Raw genomic sequence first — 17908 nt, 5'->3', positions numbered from 1 at the left:
CCTCACATGTGACAAAATATAAATGAAGATAAATGATATGAAAAGACTCTCTGACTCTCTCTGACTTTAACTGTATTCATAATAAAAGTTAATGAGAGAAATAACAGACTGTGAAAAGAGAAATCTTAATCATAAATAAAAAGATTTTTTCTTGTTCAGACCTATGATTAACAATTTTTGTTTTGGTACTAGTTGGCTAATCAGAAAACTTTGGAGTGATGCACTTGAGTTTAATCTGTTATCTGTCTTCACTTTGGTGTGTAATACAGTGATCTGTTGTGTCAATCTGATCAGCTGCAGCATCCAATCAATAACTGATACTCAATAAGGAGCCACTTTGAACGGTAAAATACTTTACTGAAGGCTGCTCTTTTGTCTCCTTCGTGGCTCCTCAGAGATCCCTCCTGAGGAAGTATCAGATGTGAGATTTGAGACATTATTTCACTGACCTACAGGCGGCGGTAGTGAGCCAGGACAAACACCAATCCACCAACAGATGCAGGGAAAAAGAAAAATGCTAGCAAGTTAACTTTTTAGGAAGGAAGTGGAGGAGGGAAATGCATTCAGCACCTTTGTGAGACCTCAAGGAGACACATTATATGTTTTGGTGAGTAACACAGAATGTTAAGTTAACGCCACAGAGCACCTTTAAGGATGTGATGGCGTAACGGAGACAAAACTAACAAGTGAGGGAGAAATCAACCAATCACAGCACACAAATTTAATCAGACGGTGAGTGCCCTTAAATTCCCCAACAGTACATAACTCAGTTAAAATGAGCTCCACCTCGACACCTACAATAAATTGCTGCTTGTATGTTAATGTAACATCACAAATAATCCACTAATGTAATATGAAATAATATAACACTATAAAAAGTTATTTTTAAGGTAGAATTTGCTGGTAATACCTTTTTCCAGAAAGTCCCTGTCTCAGTCTTATGTCAGTATTGAAGAAGTTCTTCACACCCTTTAGTTAGTTTACATAACGAGTATAAATGCATATAAATTCCTTTAAACCTGATGTTCTAGAGAGCCAAGCCCCACTTTTACAGCTAAAAAAACACAGTTAAATAATAAATTAAATATTTTCTTGTTTGGGTGCAGTAATGATTCTTTAGGGTCATTTAAGTTTCTATAGTCTATACTGATTCATATTAGGTTTAAATAAGTGAAGAAGAAGAAAAAAATTGTAAAGAAAAAATTGTGATCTATTTTTTTTAGTAAGTAAAAAATGGGGTGTACGAGACCCAAAACAACCAGGAAGTAAAGCCAAACAACAAAACACAGCAACTGATTGTTCAATAATTCATATCAAGGCCATGACACTAAACATGAGATGAAGATTATTTTTCTATTGATCAAAATAGTTCATATATATTTGGAGAACTTGAAATTCAATAAAAACATAGAGAAATTCTGCCCTTGAGAGTCAGAGTAGGGAAAAGTGGGTCTTAAGCAGCTGATCTTGGTTAAACAGTGTAATTATCAGACCTCGGACTCATTTGTCGGTCACACCAAAGGTTAATTTCCTTTTGAGGAGGATACGAATAAATAAGTTCAAAGCAAATGGGAAAAAAATCCGATTTATTTCTAAACTGGAACACATTATACCTCTACCTCATATTTTGGTAGCTCATAGGACAAACCATCTCTCCAAACAAACAGCAATGGACAAAAACAGAAAAATAAAACTTCTGATACTGCTTACAACCGAAGCGGTCTTTAAAAATATATATGGATAATCTAAACAACGACATGACATAACAAAAGTGGTACAAAAGAGGTATATGGTACATTTAAGGGCAAACACTGTTCTCTGCCACCTCTACAAGGGTCAAATTTAGTGCATCTGAAGAAAAAAACTCTTGAGTCCCTTTCATCTCTTAATAAGGCATAATGTGTGAAGCGTATCACATCTTACTGTATACCGAGACATTTACCGAGAACAAATCAGTTTCTCCTCTGAGGGTAAAACGATGAAAACACGTGTATAATCAAACAAATGTTCCCGTTCCTTCATTATTTTCATTATACTGGATGCAGGTGGAACCCTCCGTTCTCGTTATCGGATTGTCAAAAAGGAAAAGAAAACTATCCATGAGCACATTCGACAGAAAGATATCACAAATCAACAGGCTACCACGGAGCATGTGCAACAAGGTGTCGTCATTCATTCATCATTAAGAAAGGAGGTACAGCAACAAAGACTGGTTCTGCTGAAAAAGGCCCATTCCTCTGGTTTTACTTCCCACATGCGTCTTTAATGTACAGACATGAATCTAATGATTTTTTTGTTTATCTTTTATGTATTTATTTTTTTACAGACTTTCATCCTTCTTCCATAAACGCACCTCTTTGGTTTCCTCACATTCTCTTCCGCACTTTCCTTCACATATACGACTGCTTTTTTTTTTTAACAAAACAGAGTTACATTTAGGTCATGACATGAAAATGATCAATCCATTCAAAGGATTGAGTAGCGGTTCAGCCTTGAACATAAACAGGAAACAGAAATACTACAAGGGTTTAATTCTCACTGGCAACAGTCACAAACAGCAGGTCTGGGAGAACGAGTGTGACTTCTCTTATAATGTCACTGAAAATCTTTTGTTACATGACTGGGTTGAAGGGAAGCGGCTGGGACTGGGTCCGGTCTAGTGGGTTGATGAAGGTGCTGCTCAGACCCGAGTCTTCTCTATGACAAAGGTGTTTTCTTTTCCCGAACCCTCCCCCCACCCCACCGTCGGTCCAGGGTTTAGGGAGCTTGGAAGGTCCCTAAAATCATCGCGTCATGTCTCTGACTCGTGCCCGGCCAATGGGATGACAAACACAGTGATGTCATCGCCTGAGCCCAGTTTTTCATTGGGTAGCCGCCAGCCGCGCTCTTTAAGCACTCCTCGTGACCTCATCAGCAGGTCCTGGGCTGCCAGCGTATACCTGGGTAACACACGGAAGGCAGTTATCACACTGGTGAGACACACTACAGTTTAAGACCAGCACACACACACACACATCTACAGCCTTTAATAGTGCAAACACTACTGTGGCAAACACACACGTATGCATTCATGCATCCTATTTCTTACTTTATTTTATTATTCTTATTATTATTCAGTGGATTTTAGCTTCCATCTTGTGCGTTCTCTGAGCCAATAACATATTTAATATCGTGTTATGTTAAATTTCAGAGGATGACTGAATCATTTGTGTGCATGAATTCCACCTGACTTACAAACAAGCTTTTCTTCTGAAAAGAGATTCAGTGTTTTGGGTCGTGATGGGAAACGCTGTGACTGGCTTCATAACACATGTTTAAGTTTAAATAGTTCCCGACTCCAAACTGAAAGCTCAACATTCAGTTTATAGTTTTATTGTTGTTCAGAATATACAGTATATACACATTTAATCAATGGTTTATAACACACTATAATGTAACGTTAGGTGGAAAGAGGGAAAGTTATAATACTGTATGTTAACACACTTGAACATGTGTGTTATTATAGATGACAAAATGGGGGTGCAGTTGATGTAAATTGTTACCCTGCCGAGGCTATGACATCCTGATACTCAACTATGAGCAGAATGTGTCACCCCTTAGTGGACATACTGAGTACAACAGAGCTGATGTTACATTGCAGTGGATTTTGTCAAACTGCAGTTTTCATGTAGTTTTCCTGAACACGTTCACATGGCAGAACATATAGCCTCCTAATGTAAAGGACTGTTTGTCAGAGAGCAGACCTCATGGGATCAGAGGGGTCACAGCAGGATAAGTAGGCTGACACGGCATCTGCAACTTCCTTGTCCGTCGTCACGTCCCACAATCCATCTGTTCCCATGACCAAGACGTCGTCCGGGCCGTGTTTGTGTTCATCCACGTTATACACCTTCACCTGTGGCAGGAAGACATATTATTGATCACACTCAATCAATCATGCCGTCACGATTTGTAAAACCGTTTTGCACAAAGAAGGCAGTCAACATGTTGAGCTTGTGCGTTCTGTTATGTATGCTGACATGCAAGAAGCATAACCCCCTTTAACGGACGAACCACCTGTTTAACGTGACTTACAGCAAGCGTAATATGTCCAAGTTTAACAAATAGAGGCCTGATATTATTCCTGTAATGCTGATCTGAGAAGTGCTTGAACAGGAAGTGAGAAACAAAATCGAACACGTGAGGCAGGGAGTATTTTTAACTCTGAGGTCTAAATGTGCGTCTAACAGCAGAGAACACAGAGAATTACAGATATTTAATAAACTGAAGAAGGTATTTGATGTTGAAACAAACATTTATTTAGATATTTGGGGATTATTATGTGGAGGAAATAAAATAATTCATGTTGCGCATGAGGATAAATGAAATTATGAAGGCAACACAAGCCTCTAAGTCTGGATTAATAACAGAAGAAGAAGTCATCAAGAAGATCCCTAAAATCTTACTGCAAAAATGTTATCACGAAAAAACTGGGTGGACTTAAACAACAGATGGACATGGGAAAAAAAAGCTTTCCCCAAGGAGTAATCAAAGAATCAGGAAACCGAACGCCTGTCTTTACTTGGCAATATGGACATAAACTGTACGGTAAGAAATATCTGAGTAAATGTATCCTAAAAGCTTCAAGGTGGCTAAATCGCCGATGCTGAGGCGACTCCTCAGGCAGCGCTGACGCCCGCCGCTGCTCCCCACTCCTCACACTCACCTCAGGGACGCACGAGAGGAAGGGCTTGATGTAAATGTTGGAGTTGTACACCTTCAGGTCGTGATCTCCCAGCCCACGGGTCACTCCGATTGTCGCCATGACACGTGCCTGAACACACACACACACACACAATAATGTAGGTTACTGTTTCAGGATGTGATCCGGTTCTAGGAAAATCCACTTATGAGGGATTATTAGAAGACCATGGTCTCTCAGACTATAATGAAAATGCTGAGTCTCATTTCTACGCAGGCGGATGTAAAAATGCTTCATAACTGGATTAATCTGCACAGACAGACTCAGAGACGTGACCTGTGAGTCTGTGAGCAACGAGATTATTTCATGTACATAGTACGATTATATCAATGCTAAGTAGAAACTGTCAGCACCTTCATATTTAGAAATCTCGACAAAAGGCTGTGTAGAAATGTAAAAAACATTGTTTTTTTTCCTGTTTCTTACCTTTTTACCCTCTCCATATATCAGGGGGAATTTCAGATCATCCTCAACGATAGTTTTATAAGCCCTGCAACACAACGACAGACAGATCTCAGAACACGTTACTGACTGTTAAAATTATTCAGCAACAATTTTCAGAACTAGTGAATTCATTTTTAGAGCAAAAATTGTCCACAATTCGCTGCTTTTGGCCTCTCAAATGTTCATATTTGCTGCTTTGAACTTTTTAGCATTTACTAAAAATGCCTTATGAAGGCAGCTGGACTTGCTTGAGGTTCAAGATGTTTCACCGCTCATCCAAGAGGCTTCTGCAGGTCTGCCTGACGGGTGGGGAGTCCCAGGCATTGATCCTCTCGCGGGATTGTTGACCCACCCAGGTATCAGGAGAGTCGTTAAGGTCCAGGTGTGAAGGGGTGTTAATGGGTGAGTCATGGTGTGAAAGGGGGGCACTGACCCACCCAGCCATCATGTTAGGGTCACATGATGTCATGGTGTGTGGGTAACACCGATCTACACCATGACAGTTAGAGCTGCAGAAGTCTCTTGGATGAGAGGCGAAATGTCTTACAGAACCTCGAGCAAGTCCAGCTGCCTTTGTAAAGCACTTCACAGTAACTGGATGAATGAGAATCTTCACTTATTTTTTGACTTTTCATCAAGAAGAATTCATCAAGAAAATAAGTGACAGATGAACGGATAATTAAAATAATCGTTAGCTGCTGCCCTTTGGAAATTCTTACTCATTTCTCCGAAACACTCCAAACTGTTAGGAACAATCATATGACGGCCAGTGCAGAGTGAAGTGTTCATGAAAAGTGATTCACTGTCAGAAATGTGATTAAAAAGGACCTCCAGGTTTACCAGCCAGTCATGGTGTGGTCTCTGTAGAGCATCTTTTTGCCCAGCTCGCTGTGCTGGATCCTACGAGGGAACTCAATGTGAGTGAACTCGTTACCCAGCAGCTCTGGCCTCAGGAAGCCCTGGAGTGACACACAAAATGGAGCAGGTGGCATCGAACTGCAGAATGAAAAGCTGTAATTAAGCCTGAATGTCTGTCAGGACTCAAAGGTTTTTCTAAAGCAACAAAAGCTATGAGACGGCACAGAAGGCCTGCAGTACACCGGAGGCACAAAACAGCTCCCTGTTTTAGCAGCAGGCATCATCATCCACCCACTCTGTGACTCAGAACCACAACCAGCTACTACAACAGGTGACCGCCTCTGTTGGTGAAAACACTATTTTCCGTGTGTAGCGTAGAAGATAGAAGAATACCAGATACTGCAGCCGCTGCCTCTCTGACTCAGGTGTGAATTCATTAGTCATGGGAACAACTTCATTATTTCGGATGATGATCGCCCTGCAGAGAGAAAGAGGGAGGGGAGAGTCACGCAGAAAGAACCTACAGAATATGATGCTGCAGTGTGCAAAGTGAACCCCAGAGGGCGCAAGAAGCTACTATATCTGAGAGGATTCCCCATGCATATAAAGGTGCATAGACTGTAGATCAGAGAGCTAGAGGGAATCTCATAGTCATTTCATTGATCTTGTGATCTGCAGGAGAACATCGTTTCACTCCTCTCACCTGCTATCTCCAGCATTGGCTACGTAGAGTTTCCCCATCAAATGTATGGCAGCTAAGGCACAACACCCACCAGAGATGGCATACGACGTTTTTTCCTTTTCAATCAGGTCATCCTGGAATAAAAAGAGCAATATCAAAGTAAGAACAAAATGCCACAGACCTCAGTGGTTTAAGAGCGCACGTCGTCTCTCGCCACCCGGATCGGCTCATTATTGTCTTCATACATATTCACGCTCAAAATAAAAAACAAGGAGGCTTTGAAGAATGCATTACCTCGGCTGTGGGTTATTGTCAGTATCATCTAAACCAGACAGTGGTTACATCAGAGAGGAGTATCTCTTTGAGCACACTGACTGCACCATGCCGAGCAGATTCAGCTCTGCAACTCGTCCACAAACAGGAAGAGGTCCAGATTCAAAACACAACAGTTTACGGTGGCTCTGAGAGGCTGCACCCGAGCAAAATGCTGATATGCTTACAACGACAATGCTACCATGCTGATGTTATGCATGTACATTTTATTTTTTACTGTTTCCGCTCTCTTAGTTTAGCTTGTTAATATGCTAACATCTTCTAACTAGCAGTAAGCACAAGGTATAGCTGAGGCTGATGGGAAGGTTTTGCATGCATTTAGATTTAAACCAGGATTGGACAAAGTGACATTTTTCACTTTCTTTGGATAGTAGCATCAGACAGGAAACCAGGGAGTGAGTTTATTTGACAATTATAGTTACTAGTTACTTTGCAGATTTAGTTTACTAATACAAAATATAATCAACAAATCAATTCTGATGTAATAATATAAATTAAGATAAAACTTGATTGATCCCAGAGGGGGAAATTCACAAAGTACCTGGCAGATAAACTATAAAAGTAGTTAAACCACCTGTAACATTAAAGTGCATCAATAATTCTAATACATTAACATAATATACATTATTCTGAAAAATACCATTCTGCATAATGAGCTCTTTTGCTTTTGGTACTTTTGATATATTTAATGCATATACTTTTGTACTTTTACAAAAGTAAAGATTTAAAAGCATTACTTTTTGTGGTATTGCTACTTTAACGCACAAGATCTCAGTACTTCTTGCACTTCCGGGATGCAGTATCTGGAACTACGAGTGTCTGTCCAGTGGATTTTTGAGATATTTGACTGGATGAGTTAAACGTTTGACCTGCTGGTGACACTAGAGGTAAAGTCAGGGATTCACGAAAGTTATTAGGATTCATCTTCTGGCAGCATGAATGTCTGCACCAAATTCCATGACAATCCATCCAATAACTGTTAAGACATTTCAATTTGGACTAAACTGGTAGACCAACTGACCGATCAACAGACAGACTCACTGACTTTGCCACCACTGGCATGACTAAAAAAGCTGTGAGAGAAAACTAGATTCACTAAAATAAGATCTGTTGGTGTCCTTTTGTGCAAAGATTATGATTCTAAAGTGATAGTTAAAATCTTCCGTAATGTTGCTGTTTGAAGACACAAAATGAGCAAAACTGCCTTGTGCAGCTTGAAGAATGCAGATGACCGTCCTCTTGTTTTCTCACATAGCCTCTCATCTGCTCACCATCTGTGTGAAGGCGGTCTCTATGACTCCCATCACCAGGCTCTCCAAGCTGACAACCTTCTCCATGTGAAAGCGCACCGCGGAGTCGCTGATAGCATCTGGGTCTTCTGGTTCCTGCGCGGCTCCCTTCTTTGTCTCCGCCTGGTACGGGCTGCCGTTCTTGGCCAGGCAGATGGGAGGAACACTGTTGGGGTTCTCCAGCAGGTGGCAGATTTCTCCTAAACGGTCTCTGATGAGGCGGTGAAGAAGCTTGGAGGCCATGATGGCGGCTCCGGAACCTGCATGTCCATCAAACACGCCCCAGAAGTGGAGAGGGATTCCTGTGCCATCCTAAGAAAATATAATTATAATTAATATAAATCATAAACATTTAAATAAAGAAAGAAAAGCAATAGCTGCTATGGTTATGATTTTAAAAAATCTTCCATGAGATTACAGCTCTGAGCAGAAGGCACAGATTTGGGAGGGTTTACAGGCTCTGGGCTGCAGCTGGTGACATCTGTAATACTAAGCAATATGTTTCTTTCATTCCAGGTCTCACTGACCCACAGCTTCAGTAAATCTAGATTGCATAATATTATGGGAAAGTTGGCAAGAGATAAAAATCTTATTGTGAGCTTTAGTTTTCACGATTGATAGGGCTCAAAATGCTACAGAACAACAGTGCGCAAAAAATCCTGAAAATGAAGTCCAATGAACCGACAGTGAAAACCGAGTGTTCTGTGATATTTGCAACAGGATCTACATGAGGGAGAATATCCTCATCCCAGGGCTTTTGCTGATCTACCATGATGTAATGGGTCACGGAAAGGCGTTGCTGCCTTTGTGTTCGCGGACATGTTTACAAGCAGAGTTGGCCCCACTGACTAACTAACAGATGAACAGGCTTACCTCTCTGATGCTAGACTCCAGAGGGGGAGGGGTGCAACGTGGGATGATGTAATTCATTTACACCACACGAAGGACGTGTGTGTGTGTGTGTGTGTGTGTGGATGTGTATTACTTGCATTGTGGGGACATAAATGTGTTTACACAGTCACACTAATGGAAATCACAAAATTTTGGGGTGAAGACTTGATTTAAGGTTAGGATAAGTGTCAGGCAAGGAGTGGTTAAGGTTATGATTGCGGTAAGTCACCAGGAAGTGAATGTAAGTCCATGTAATGTCTCCAAAAGTGGTGGCAACAGGTTCAGGTCTAGTCGGACTAAAACAGATATATTGACCTGAAGAGTGTACGTGTTCAGAAAGATTACAGGACTGCAGTCACTGAGGAACAAGTCCTGGCATTTGGCTGTACAGACCCAGTCACAGTTCTTATGAAACAGCAGTTCAACGGGGCAATCCTGCAGTATGTGTGAGCATTTTAAAAATAAATTTAAGGAAATGAATGTCTGTGACAGAATTACTGCACAATCTTGATCGTAGAGAGTAAAAAAAACCCTCAATGCTCAGCCAGTTCTGGAACTTCAAACCTGCAATAACTGATTTTTAGCAGACAAACCGACATATGATCACCTTTTCAGTTATGACTGACAGGTTTGCAATCAGTTGCCTATTTACACAATCTGCAGATACATAGAAACATTAGCAGTCACCTTTATTCACTCTCTTTTAGCTTAATTTTTGGTCTCAACCAACCCCTGATTGAATTACCTGGTCCTATAGCTGCCTAACGCTCCACTATGTTCGCCAGCAAGTCGCTAACTGTCTCTATTTGCCTTGTAGTGCTGGGTTTGTATCTTACAGTGGATTACTGTAGACAGCTGCTGCTTCAACTGAGAGTTGCGAGAGTCAACTAAAACAGTTAAGGTGCAAAAAGGGGAAGGGAGAAAAAACTAATGCTCAACCATGTATGGTACTTAAAAACTTTACAGAGACAAGCTAAGACAAAAAGCCAATGAAAGCAGTAGATTTCTTTCCTCTTTTTGGGTCCTTTTCTGGACGTTGCTGTTAAGTCCATTGTATGACAAAGCAGAAGCCACAAACATTATGCATGCTGATCGTGTATATGCTTTAACCACTGGGACGTCTTTCTGATGCTTTGCTTTGTAATGATTTACAACAGTGATGGATATATCAGAGGCATCTGAATGATAGTAAACATAGTGAAACATAATAAGTCCCATAAGGACTGGAGGGGAACTGCGAGTAACAGCCATCAATGCTAAACAGGACACCACCACTATCCTGTATCAGATAGCTACAATTCATGGACAGATGCAATTAATGCTTCAGTGCACTACAGCTCAGACTGTATTGTGTTTTAAGCTACATAACAAGAGTTTTCCCTTCAGGGACATCCACTTTAAACACCTTCAGGACTGCAGGAGTTCACTGATGTCAGATTTAAAAGCATTAAATCTAATGGTCTATTGGAGCTTCCAGCCGTTGACCAGACATTTCAGGCCTCATCCACTGACTCGTGCTCTGATGTTTGGGAGCTAGCCCCTTCGCTCACCCCATTGTCCTCCACCAGAGTGGAGTTGCGGTGTTTGCCGCTCGGCTTCTTCACAAACAGCTTCTCACAAGAGGCCTGGTCTTCGTTCAGCATGCTCTTTCCCGCATTGATCACCCTGATGGAGAAAGGGGCAAGGAAGAAAGGTGAGAACGCAGTCAGATGATTTATAGTGTTTGCTCTCACTCCTCTAACCACACGAAAACATAATAGCAGCCAGAAAGATGGAGAGAGTCCAGCACTAAGGAAGAAAGTGGGGCAGGATGCAGTCATGTCCCAGAGGGAACTTGCAGGAGGGATTAAGTGTTTTTATTATGTGCTGATGCCTGCGGAGGATAATGGCTTCAGAGTAATGCACTGTTTCATACTCCAGCAGCATCGGTGTGTGCTGCAGTGGTGCTCAGTGGAGGTACCAGTGCAGAACAGTGGTGGAAAGAGTGGTGAAGAGGCGGGAAACTGAGCTAAATAGATGCATTTATGAAGAACAGTAACACACACATTTGAGAGTAAAAGAGGATTTTTACAAACTGACAAACGTGTGAAAACCATGACTCTCTGGTTGCTGCTAAACGATGCTACATCATGTGGAGGTGGGCATCCTGACAAACGCTGCAGGCCTGCTACAAAGTCTTCATCTGTGGCTTGTGGTACATTTAAGAATTCGTTTAGTCATTTTCTGAATTCCTTTTCGGGGAAAGGAAGTTACCCGTGCTCGCAAGAAAAATGGTGCAATGCTAAAACGCAAACTGACAGGCAAGACGTGACAAAAACAAATCCCCAGTGCAATCATAAAAGGTGCTGCAGTATAAAACATGCTGCAACTTGTAAACTGCTTCTCACCTCAAATTCAATAGTGCTTTCCATACATTTCATCACCACAGGGCATCATCATTTAGGGCAGCTTTTTTGGGGACAGGCATATTGCTGGTACAATGTTAGAGTCTACAGACCTCTGAAAGATGGCGCTCTAGGCAGGTGTTACTGACATCTTAACATTGACATGTCTTCATATGGAGAACTTGGAGTTGTGTTTTTGGCCACCTGATTAATGTAAGTCCAAGGCTCACTCTCTTTTTGCTCTTCCTGGTCTCCACCAACTCCTGAGGAGAAATATTTGGCTTATTGGCTGCTAAATGCTCCACTATGTTCTCCAGCTTGTCTCTGTGCCTGTCTGCTGCTTGGCTCTCAGCAGGCAGTGTTATAGTGGATTTTTAGAGCTTTTAAGATGAAAATAGCTGCCTGAAACTGTCGGAAAAATGCATACAAAAAATGATTAGCTGTGGAGGAAAAGATATGTAATCTGTAGTAAACGGGCTGCGACAAACAAACATCCACTCATATAGTCCTTTAAGAGCCACATGAGGCTAACTTGGAAAGCTGCAGTTTGCACCTCATGCTGGCACATTATGTAACATTTTCAGTTTCAATTATAGATAAATGCCACATTAGCTGGATAATACAGCATAATACCTATTGCGCAATGCCATTAATTCAAGCTTTTGTCATCAAGATTCCCACTGAAACTTCTGCAGGAGGGATTAGCAATTTATCAGTTACTAACGGGATCATCAGAGGTAGAAGAGTAATAGGCCAGAAATGAAAGGGAGAATGGCAGCGAGGGAAAGAGGGAAAAGCGTCCGGTCAAACAAAGGAGACGAGAATAATCCGGAGAAAATATCTCATCGAAATAACAACTTTGACTTCTCATTTTGCAAATAGTTCAGATGATTACTATCATTACAGGAAATGGCTGCTTTGATATCGGAGATAAGCAAATATGAGGCACAAAATGCAACTGCTGGCCAAATCTGGATTATAAAAAGCCTTTCACTTTCTAATCAGTTGAAAGCAGTGAAAGCCAGTGTCCTGCGCTGCACTCCCTGCGTTAGGACTAATGACAGAGAAGAATTTGAAGTCGCCTGATAGTCTAAACTTTCTGCCAAGGCCGAAATTTGACACCAAATACAGAATATGTTATTTATTTGCTGTTATTGGATGGATCTACTCCATCAGCCATTGAAGGCCTCCACAGCAGTGGTCACCGTGATACGTGTTATGATGTTTTGTCTTGTAATATCACTCTTTCACATTGTGGCCTTTTAAATAAACATATTTCATGATAATAAAGTCAATCACGTTGAACGAAACAGGCCAGTGGAACATAAGCTTCTGCTGTTAAAATACCTTAAAAATGAGAAAGTTTTGATATATTTTGAAGCCAAACAGTGACTGGAAACCATAAGACTCTTGAACATTTGGTCTTCTTCCTACAGTTTTGCAGTCTCACCACTTTGACGCTAAAGAATCAGCAATTATTCTCTGTTTTGAAAGCAGTCACATGCGCTCAATGAGCTATAATTGAACTTAATGTCAGCTGTGTGGGAGGATGTGATTCTAAACCAGGAGCTTAAGCCTTCCTATAATGTGACCTAACTCACATATCTGAGTTTCGGTCATATGTTTCCACAGCTTGTGACTGTAAACCGCACCGGTCTTGTTTGCTAAGACAAGATTTCTGAGTTGGAGCTCTCGTACTGTACAGAATATTATGCAAGTAAAGTTTAAAAGAGGAAGCTGAGAGTTTCAGTGAGTTCTCTAATTGTGGCGTCTGGCCACAATTGGCCCTTAAACGTCATAGATTTGACAAAAACGTCAGTGTCATTCCAAATTTTGCAGAAAAACTGCAAGCTGTGGTTGAAAAATGTTGCAGTTCCCTGCGTCTTGTGAGTCACCGCAACTCAGGAAAGGCTGGTTTAGTGACGTGGGCCTTCGTGGTTCAATCAGACGCGGATCAGTGGTGCGTGTAATCCAGTGAATGAAGACACCTCTGAAATCATCCTCTTGGATTTTGAGTGGAACCTTTTCTAAAAAATGATGTGTCTTTGCTTGTTATATTTGCATTACTAGAGGTCAATATAATGTTTTCATATAAAAACAGTGTACCAGTGTCTGGCCTGTGGGCGAGCATCTTATCCCTCTGCTCACATCCCAGACACATATGAGAGTAAAAGAGTGAAGAAAATCCCTGGTTGCTGCTAAACGATGCTGCATCAGGTGGAGGTGGGCAGCTCGACAAGGCTGCAGGCCTTGAACAATCTTCACATGCAGCTTGTGGGACATTTAACAATTAGTTGAGTCATATTCTGAATTCCTTTTCAGGGAGAGGAAGTTGCTCGTCGTGTTCGCAAGAAACGATGTTGAAATGAAAGCAGACGGGCGAGACCTGACAGAAACAAATCCCCAGTGCAATAATAACAGGCACTGCAGTAACTCGCTTAAAACACAATGCAGGTACCGTGATTACAAACATGCTGCAACTTGTAGACTGTGTCTAACCATCAATTTAGGATCTGGACACGGAGTAATGTCAGGACTGGATGATGTGAGCAAAAAGCAGGTGAATAATTATCTTCATTTCACTGAGCTGCACGGTAACACACAGTGAGTGTTCAACATCGCAGCTATCTACAGCTCAACTTCCTCAAAGCCTAAAAATGCTTGAGTTCATCTGATTGTCTGTACTTCTCACTTCCAGCATGTCCTTTAAAAACCTAAAACCATACAAAGCAACAAAGTGTTATTTTGCTAGATCAAAATGTACTTAATCCGGCCGTGTTTCATCACTTGGAGGCTGAGGAAACAAGTCGTGAACATAACAAATCTTAATATCTTTTAATTTGATAACTTGTTAGCGCCAGGCAGTTATGGAGCAACATTATCATTCATTTGGAGTCGTGTTTCCGGCCACCTGATGAATGCAAGTCCAAATTTCACTCTCTTTGAGCTCTGTTTTTGGTCTCCAGCAACACCTGAGGGACGTATCTGGCTTTTCGGCTGCTCTTAGTGTGTCTGTCTGCTGTTTGGTGCTGAGTAGATAGTGTACAGTTGCATTTTAGAGCTCTTTAACTAACAACAGTTGCCTGCTGCTGCCGAATACGTTGCTACGAGAGCAAAACAGCAAAGCTGAGGGCCGGACAGCTGAACAATGAGCTGAAGCTCACTATCAGCTCTGTAAAGCAGAGGGGAGTGGCAGCTTCTCCACAGGCGACGCCTCTCATATTACACACTGTGTTCACACTGACATCTGATTCACTGCTATCATAAAAATATTGGTTGTAGCTGCTTTAATTGAAGAGTGACTGCTCATTTAATGTAAAGTGCATCAGGAACTGTTCCAAATCTGAAAAGATCAATTTTTACTACATCACTTAAACAGCAGATCATGTATTGCATTTTTCCATTCTCTATATTATTGTTGTTAATAAGAGTTATTATATCACGGACAGTAGTCAATCATATATGTTATAGATTATAGCATGAGTTTTTTTAATTTGTCCCCATGCTCGTCTTTGCTTAAATCATGAGAATATATCCATAAAAACATTTCCAAAATGGATCTAACACAGCTTCCTCTCACTCTCTCTGATGATCTCAGTGCTTGCGCCTCCATATTAAACTGTATTAAATAGCCATTTGACAAAAGCACCATTGAGTGTCTTACCATGAGTGCACTCTCATGTTTATGCTGACACAATGTTGTACAGCAGCGTTACAGCATCAATTAGACTTATTATCCTGAGCATCCTAAACCTGCGTTTCAGGGTCACAGTTTCCTTTTAGTACCATAATCTTGTACAAAAGAAAGAGTGAAAACATACCAAAGACTGCTGGATCAGGGTGATGCAAACTAACCCGGCAACAAGGACCACGAATCCTCGTTGCTGCCAGAATGACAGACAGACACTAATTAAGTGCAATCAAAGTGGAGAGGAGTGTGAATGAAAGCCAGCAGGGCAGCCTCCAACTGGACAGCATCCACCTTCTGTGGGCTGTTTTGGCCATCACAGTTCCTACTTGTTACAGGAGAAGGGGCGTACGCAGCACCAGACAAAAGGGGCGCAGGTGAAAGACAGATAACCAACAGATAAATGCCATTCTGTGAAGACTCATCTTAAGCGATGCTGAACACCTGAATCATCCGTGTTTCCATCAGTCCACACACATCACAGTTCATTTCACACCTTCTGACAGCTCTGAATAGTTCTACCACAGCCAGACATCAGCCGGGTGTGAGTGAATAAATCACCTCAGCCAATCCCAGGCAAACAAGGCCGTACATTCACCCGAGTGTCCAACTTTTATATCCTGATTACAGCAACAATGTGGCGTTAATGCTGCTTGTTAGAGAGTGGACAGAATCCTTATCCCCAGATGTTTCCAGGGGTGGATTTGTGTCAGCTGGAGAGTTTCGTCTGCTCACAGTGTGATAATTTAACACTGACGGGGTTGGATTTTTCGGGTATTTACGCTCTCTGTATTAAATGAGCACCGACAGCTGATGGGTGAACAGATCGGCCGAAATGTCAAAGAAATGTGCAGCATAGTGCAGATGACAGCAGTGGTTTACAGAATTTCGTTGCACTTGGAAACTTGTGTGATGACAATAAATGATTCCTGATTCCTGGTGATGGCGCACATCCCACACACTGACCTCCCCTTTGACATTAAAGCGTCCTCGTTTGACCCCTCTCATTCAGTCTTCTGAGACGATTGTCGTCACAAACCTCGTCCCCTTGAGACTCTCTGCGTGAGTCAGCTTTTTATTCTTCCACCCTGGGTCCTTGACTACAGGCAGCAGTGGTAAAGCCCACATACTGTACCGTAGGACTTGAGGTATTCAGTCCTTCATAACTCCCCGCCCCGCCTCCCTCTGCGAGAGAGGAATGTCTGAAAGTGTTTTTCCTCAGCGGGAATCGCCAGAACAGCAAATCCTGACCAATGGTGTGAATGAAATGATGCTGCTTTATTTCTGCCTGCGAGAGGACTGCAGGTGTATTGGAGTATAACCCCCCCCCCTGCAGTAAAACCAAGGACATGAGGAGCTCTGCACCTATGCTCACAAAAAAACCCCACATGAATGGTCATCAGTGACAACTTCATGCAGCCACGCAACCTTTTTATGAAAGGAAAAACATAAGTGTGAGAGACAGATGCAAAGCAGCCAAGTATGCAGCCACATACAGAGAGATAATGGAAAGTGAGCAGTCACAGAGGTTATAGGATGCAGACATATCCTCCTTTCACTTTTGTTTGTCCTGCAAATTGTAACACAACTCTTTAAATTGACTTGAGGAGGAGCGTTTTAGTCAAGTCTCACTGAACTCAGATGCGTCTGTGTCGCTACGGGTTTTTGCGTTTTGTCTAATTGCTAGGCTCAGACACACTGGTCCAAATAATCATGCACAGCAGCTTCAGGGGAGGAAGACCGTGGTGGAAAGTGCAGAACAGCAAAAGGCCGTGTTGGCCATCATTTGGCTGCTGCAGTGCACTCGGTGCTGCTGCAACACAGGCCCGAAACTCATCAGCAAAATAGGCTCGTAAAATCACAATATTTGGTGATGCGGATGCTTTTTTTTTTTTTTTTTTTTTTTTGGACATTTTGTGAACGACTGCATTGACCCACTCACTCTGCGTATCCCGTCCGCCAGGGAAGCCTGCTGTCTCTCTTTAACGTGAGCACCGGCCGTGATGCGTGCTCGGTGGAGTACTGCAGGAGCTCCGGGGTGAGGTCCAAGAAATCCGGCCGGCCATAAGGGAAGCGCGGCGGCAGGCTGTCCGGTCCGCAGGTCTGGCCTCCACCTGAGTGATGGTTGTGGTGGTGGTGGTGTCCGTGCGGCATCATCCCTCCCACCAGTGTGGACATTGCGTTTTTAACTTTGCTGATCATCGCCGAAAGATCCGGACGGAAAAATTAAACGCGATGCGATGTTACGCTGGAGGGGGGGAAAAAACAGAAAAACCAAAACACAGCGCCGGTGACGAGGATCATTTCAGGAAGCGAGCTTTTTTTTCTCCTCCTCGGCCCCATGTGACAGCTTTCAGACAGGCGGACACGATGTTTTCCTCGTTCAAACAGAATGAAACCCTCGGTGTCTGCGCGTAGGCTGTAATCCGGCAGATGGCTGCATCTCCTCTCAGAAGGCAGGGCTTCACGGGGACGAGCAGCCAGCGCTGGAAATACCGCACACATCCAAAAAAGGAGTAAAAGTAGCGCAAAATCTCAACAGCTGCAGGACACATTTACAGGCTGATTTAGCCAAGAGCACAGACAGACCTTAATGTG

General features: G+C 42.3%; 1 protein-coding gene across 1 annotated transcript; it reads right to left on the bottom strand.

Moving 5' to 3' along the window:
* Positions 1–1569: 1569 nt before the first annotated feature.
* Positions 1570–17746, bottom strand: ppm1j (protein phosphatase, Mg2+/Mn2+ dependent, 1J). Its single transcript, XM_041951633.1, has 10 exons — positions 17253–17746; positions 10789–10903; positions 8330–8659; positions 6747–6859; positions 6437–6521; positions 6026–6144; positions 5168–5231; positions 4706–4813; positions 3744–3895; positions 1570–2939 (listed from the first exon to the last, which is right to left on the bottom strand). Exons 1-10 carry the CDS (start codon positions 17510–17512, stop codon positions 2792–2794), a joined length of 1494 nt encoding a protein of 497 aa, XP_041807567.1. The 5' UTR covers positions 17513–17746; the 3' UTR covers positions 1570–2791.
* Positions 17747–17908: the final 162 nt, after the last annotated feature.

Source organism: Chelmon rostratus, chromosome 2, assembly GCF_017976325.1.
Source record: "Chelmon rostratus isolate fCheRos1 chromosome 2, fCheRos1.pri, whole genome shotgun sequence".
NCBI lineage: Eukaryota > Metazoa > Chordata > Actinopteri > Chaetodontiformes > Chaetodontidae > Chelmon > Chelmon rostratus.
The sequence above is the reverse complement of the archived record's forward strand: the minus strand, read 5'-3'. Positions and strand labels throughout refer to the sequence as shown.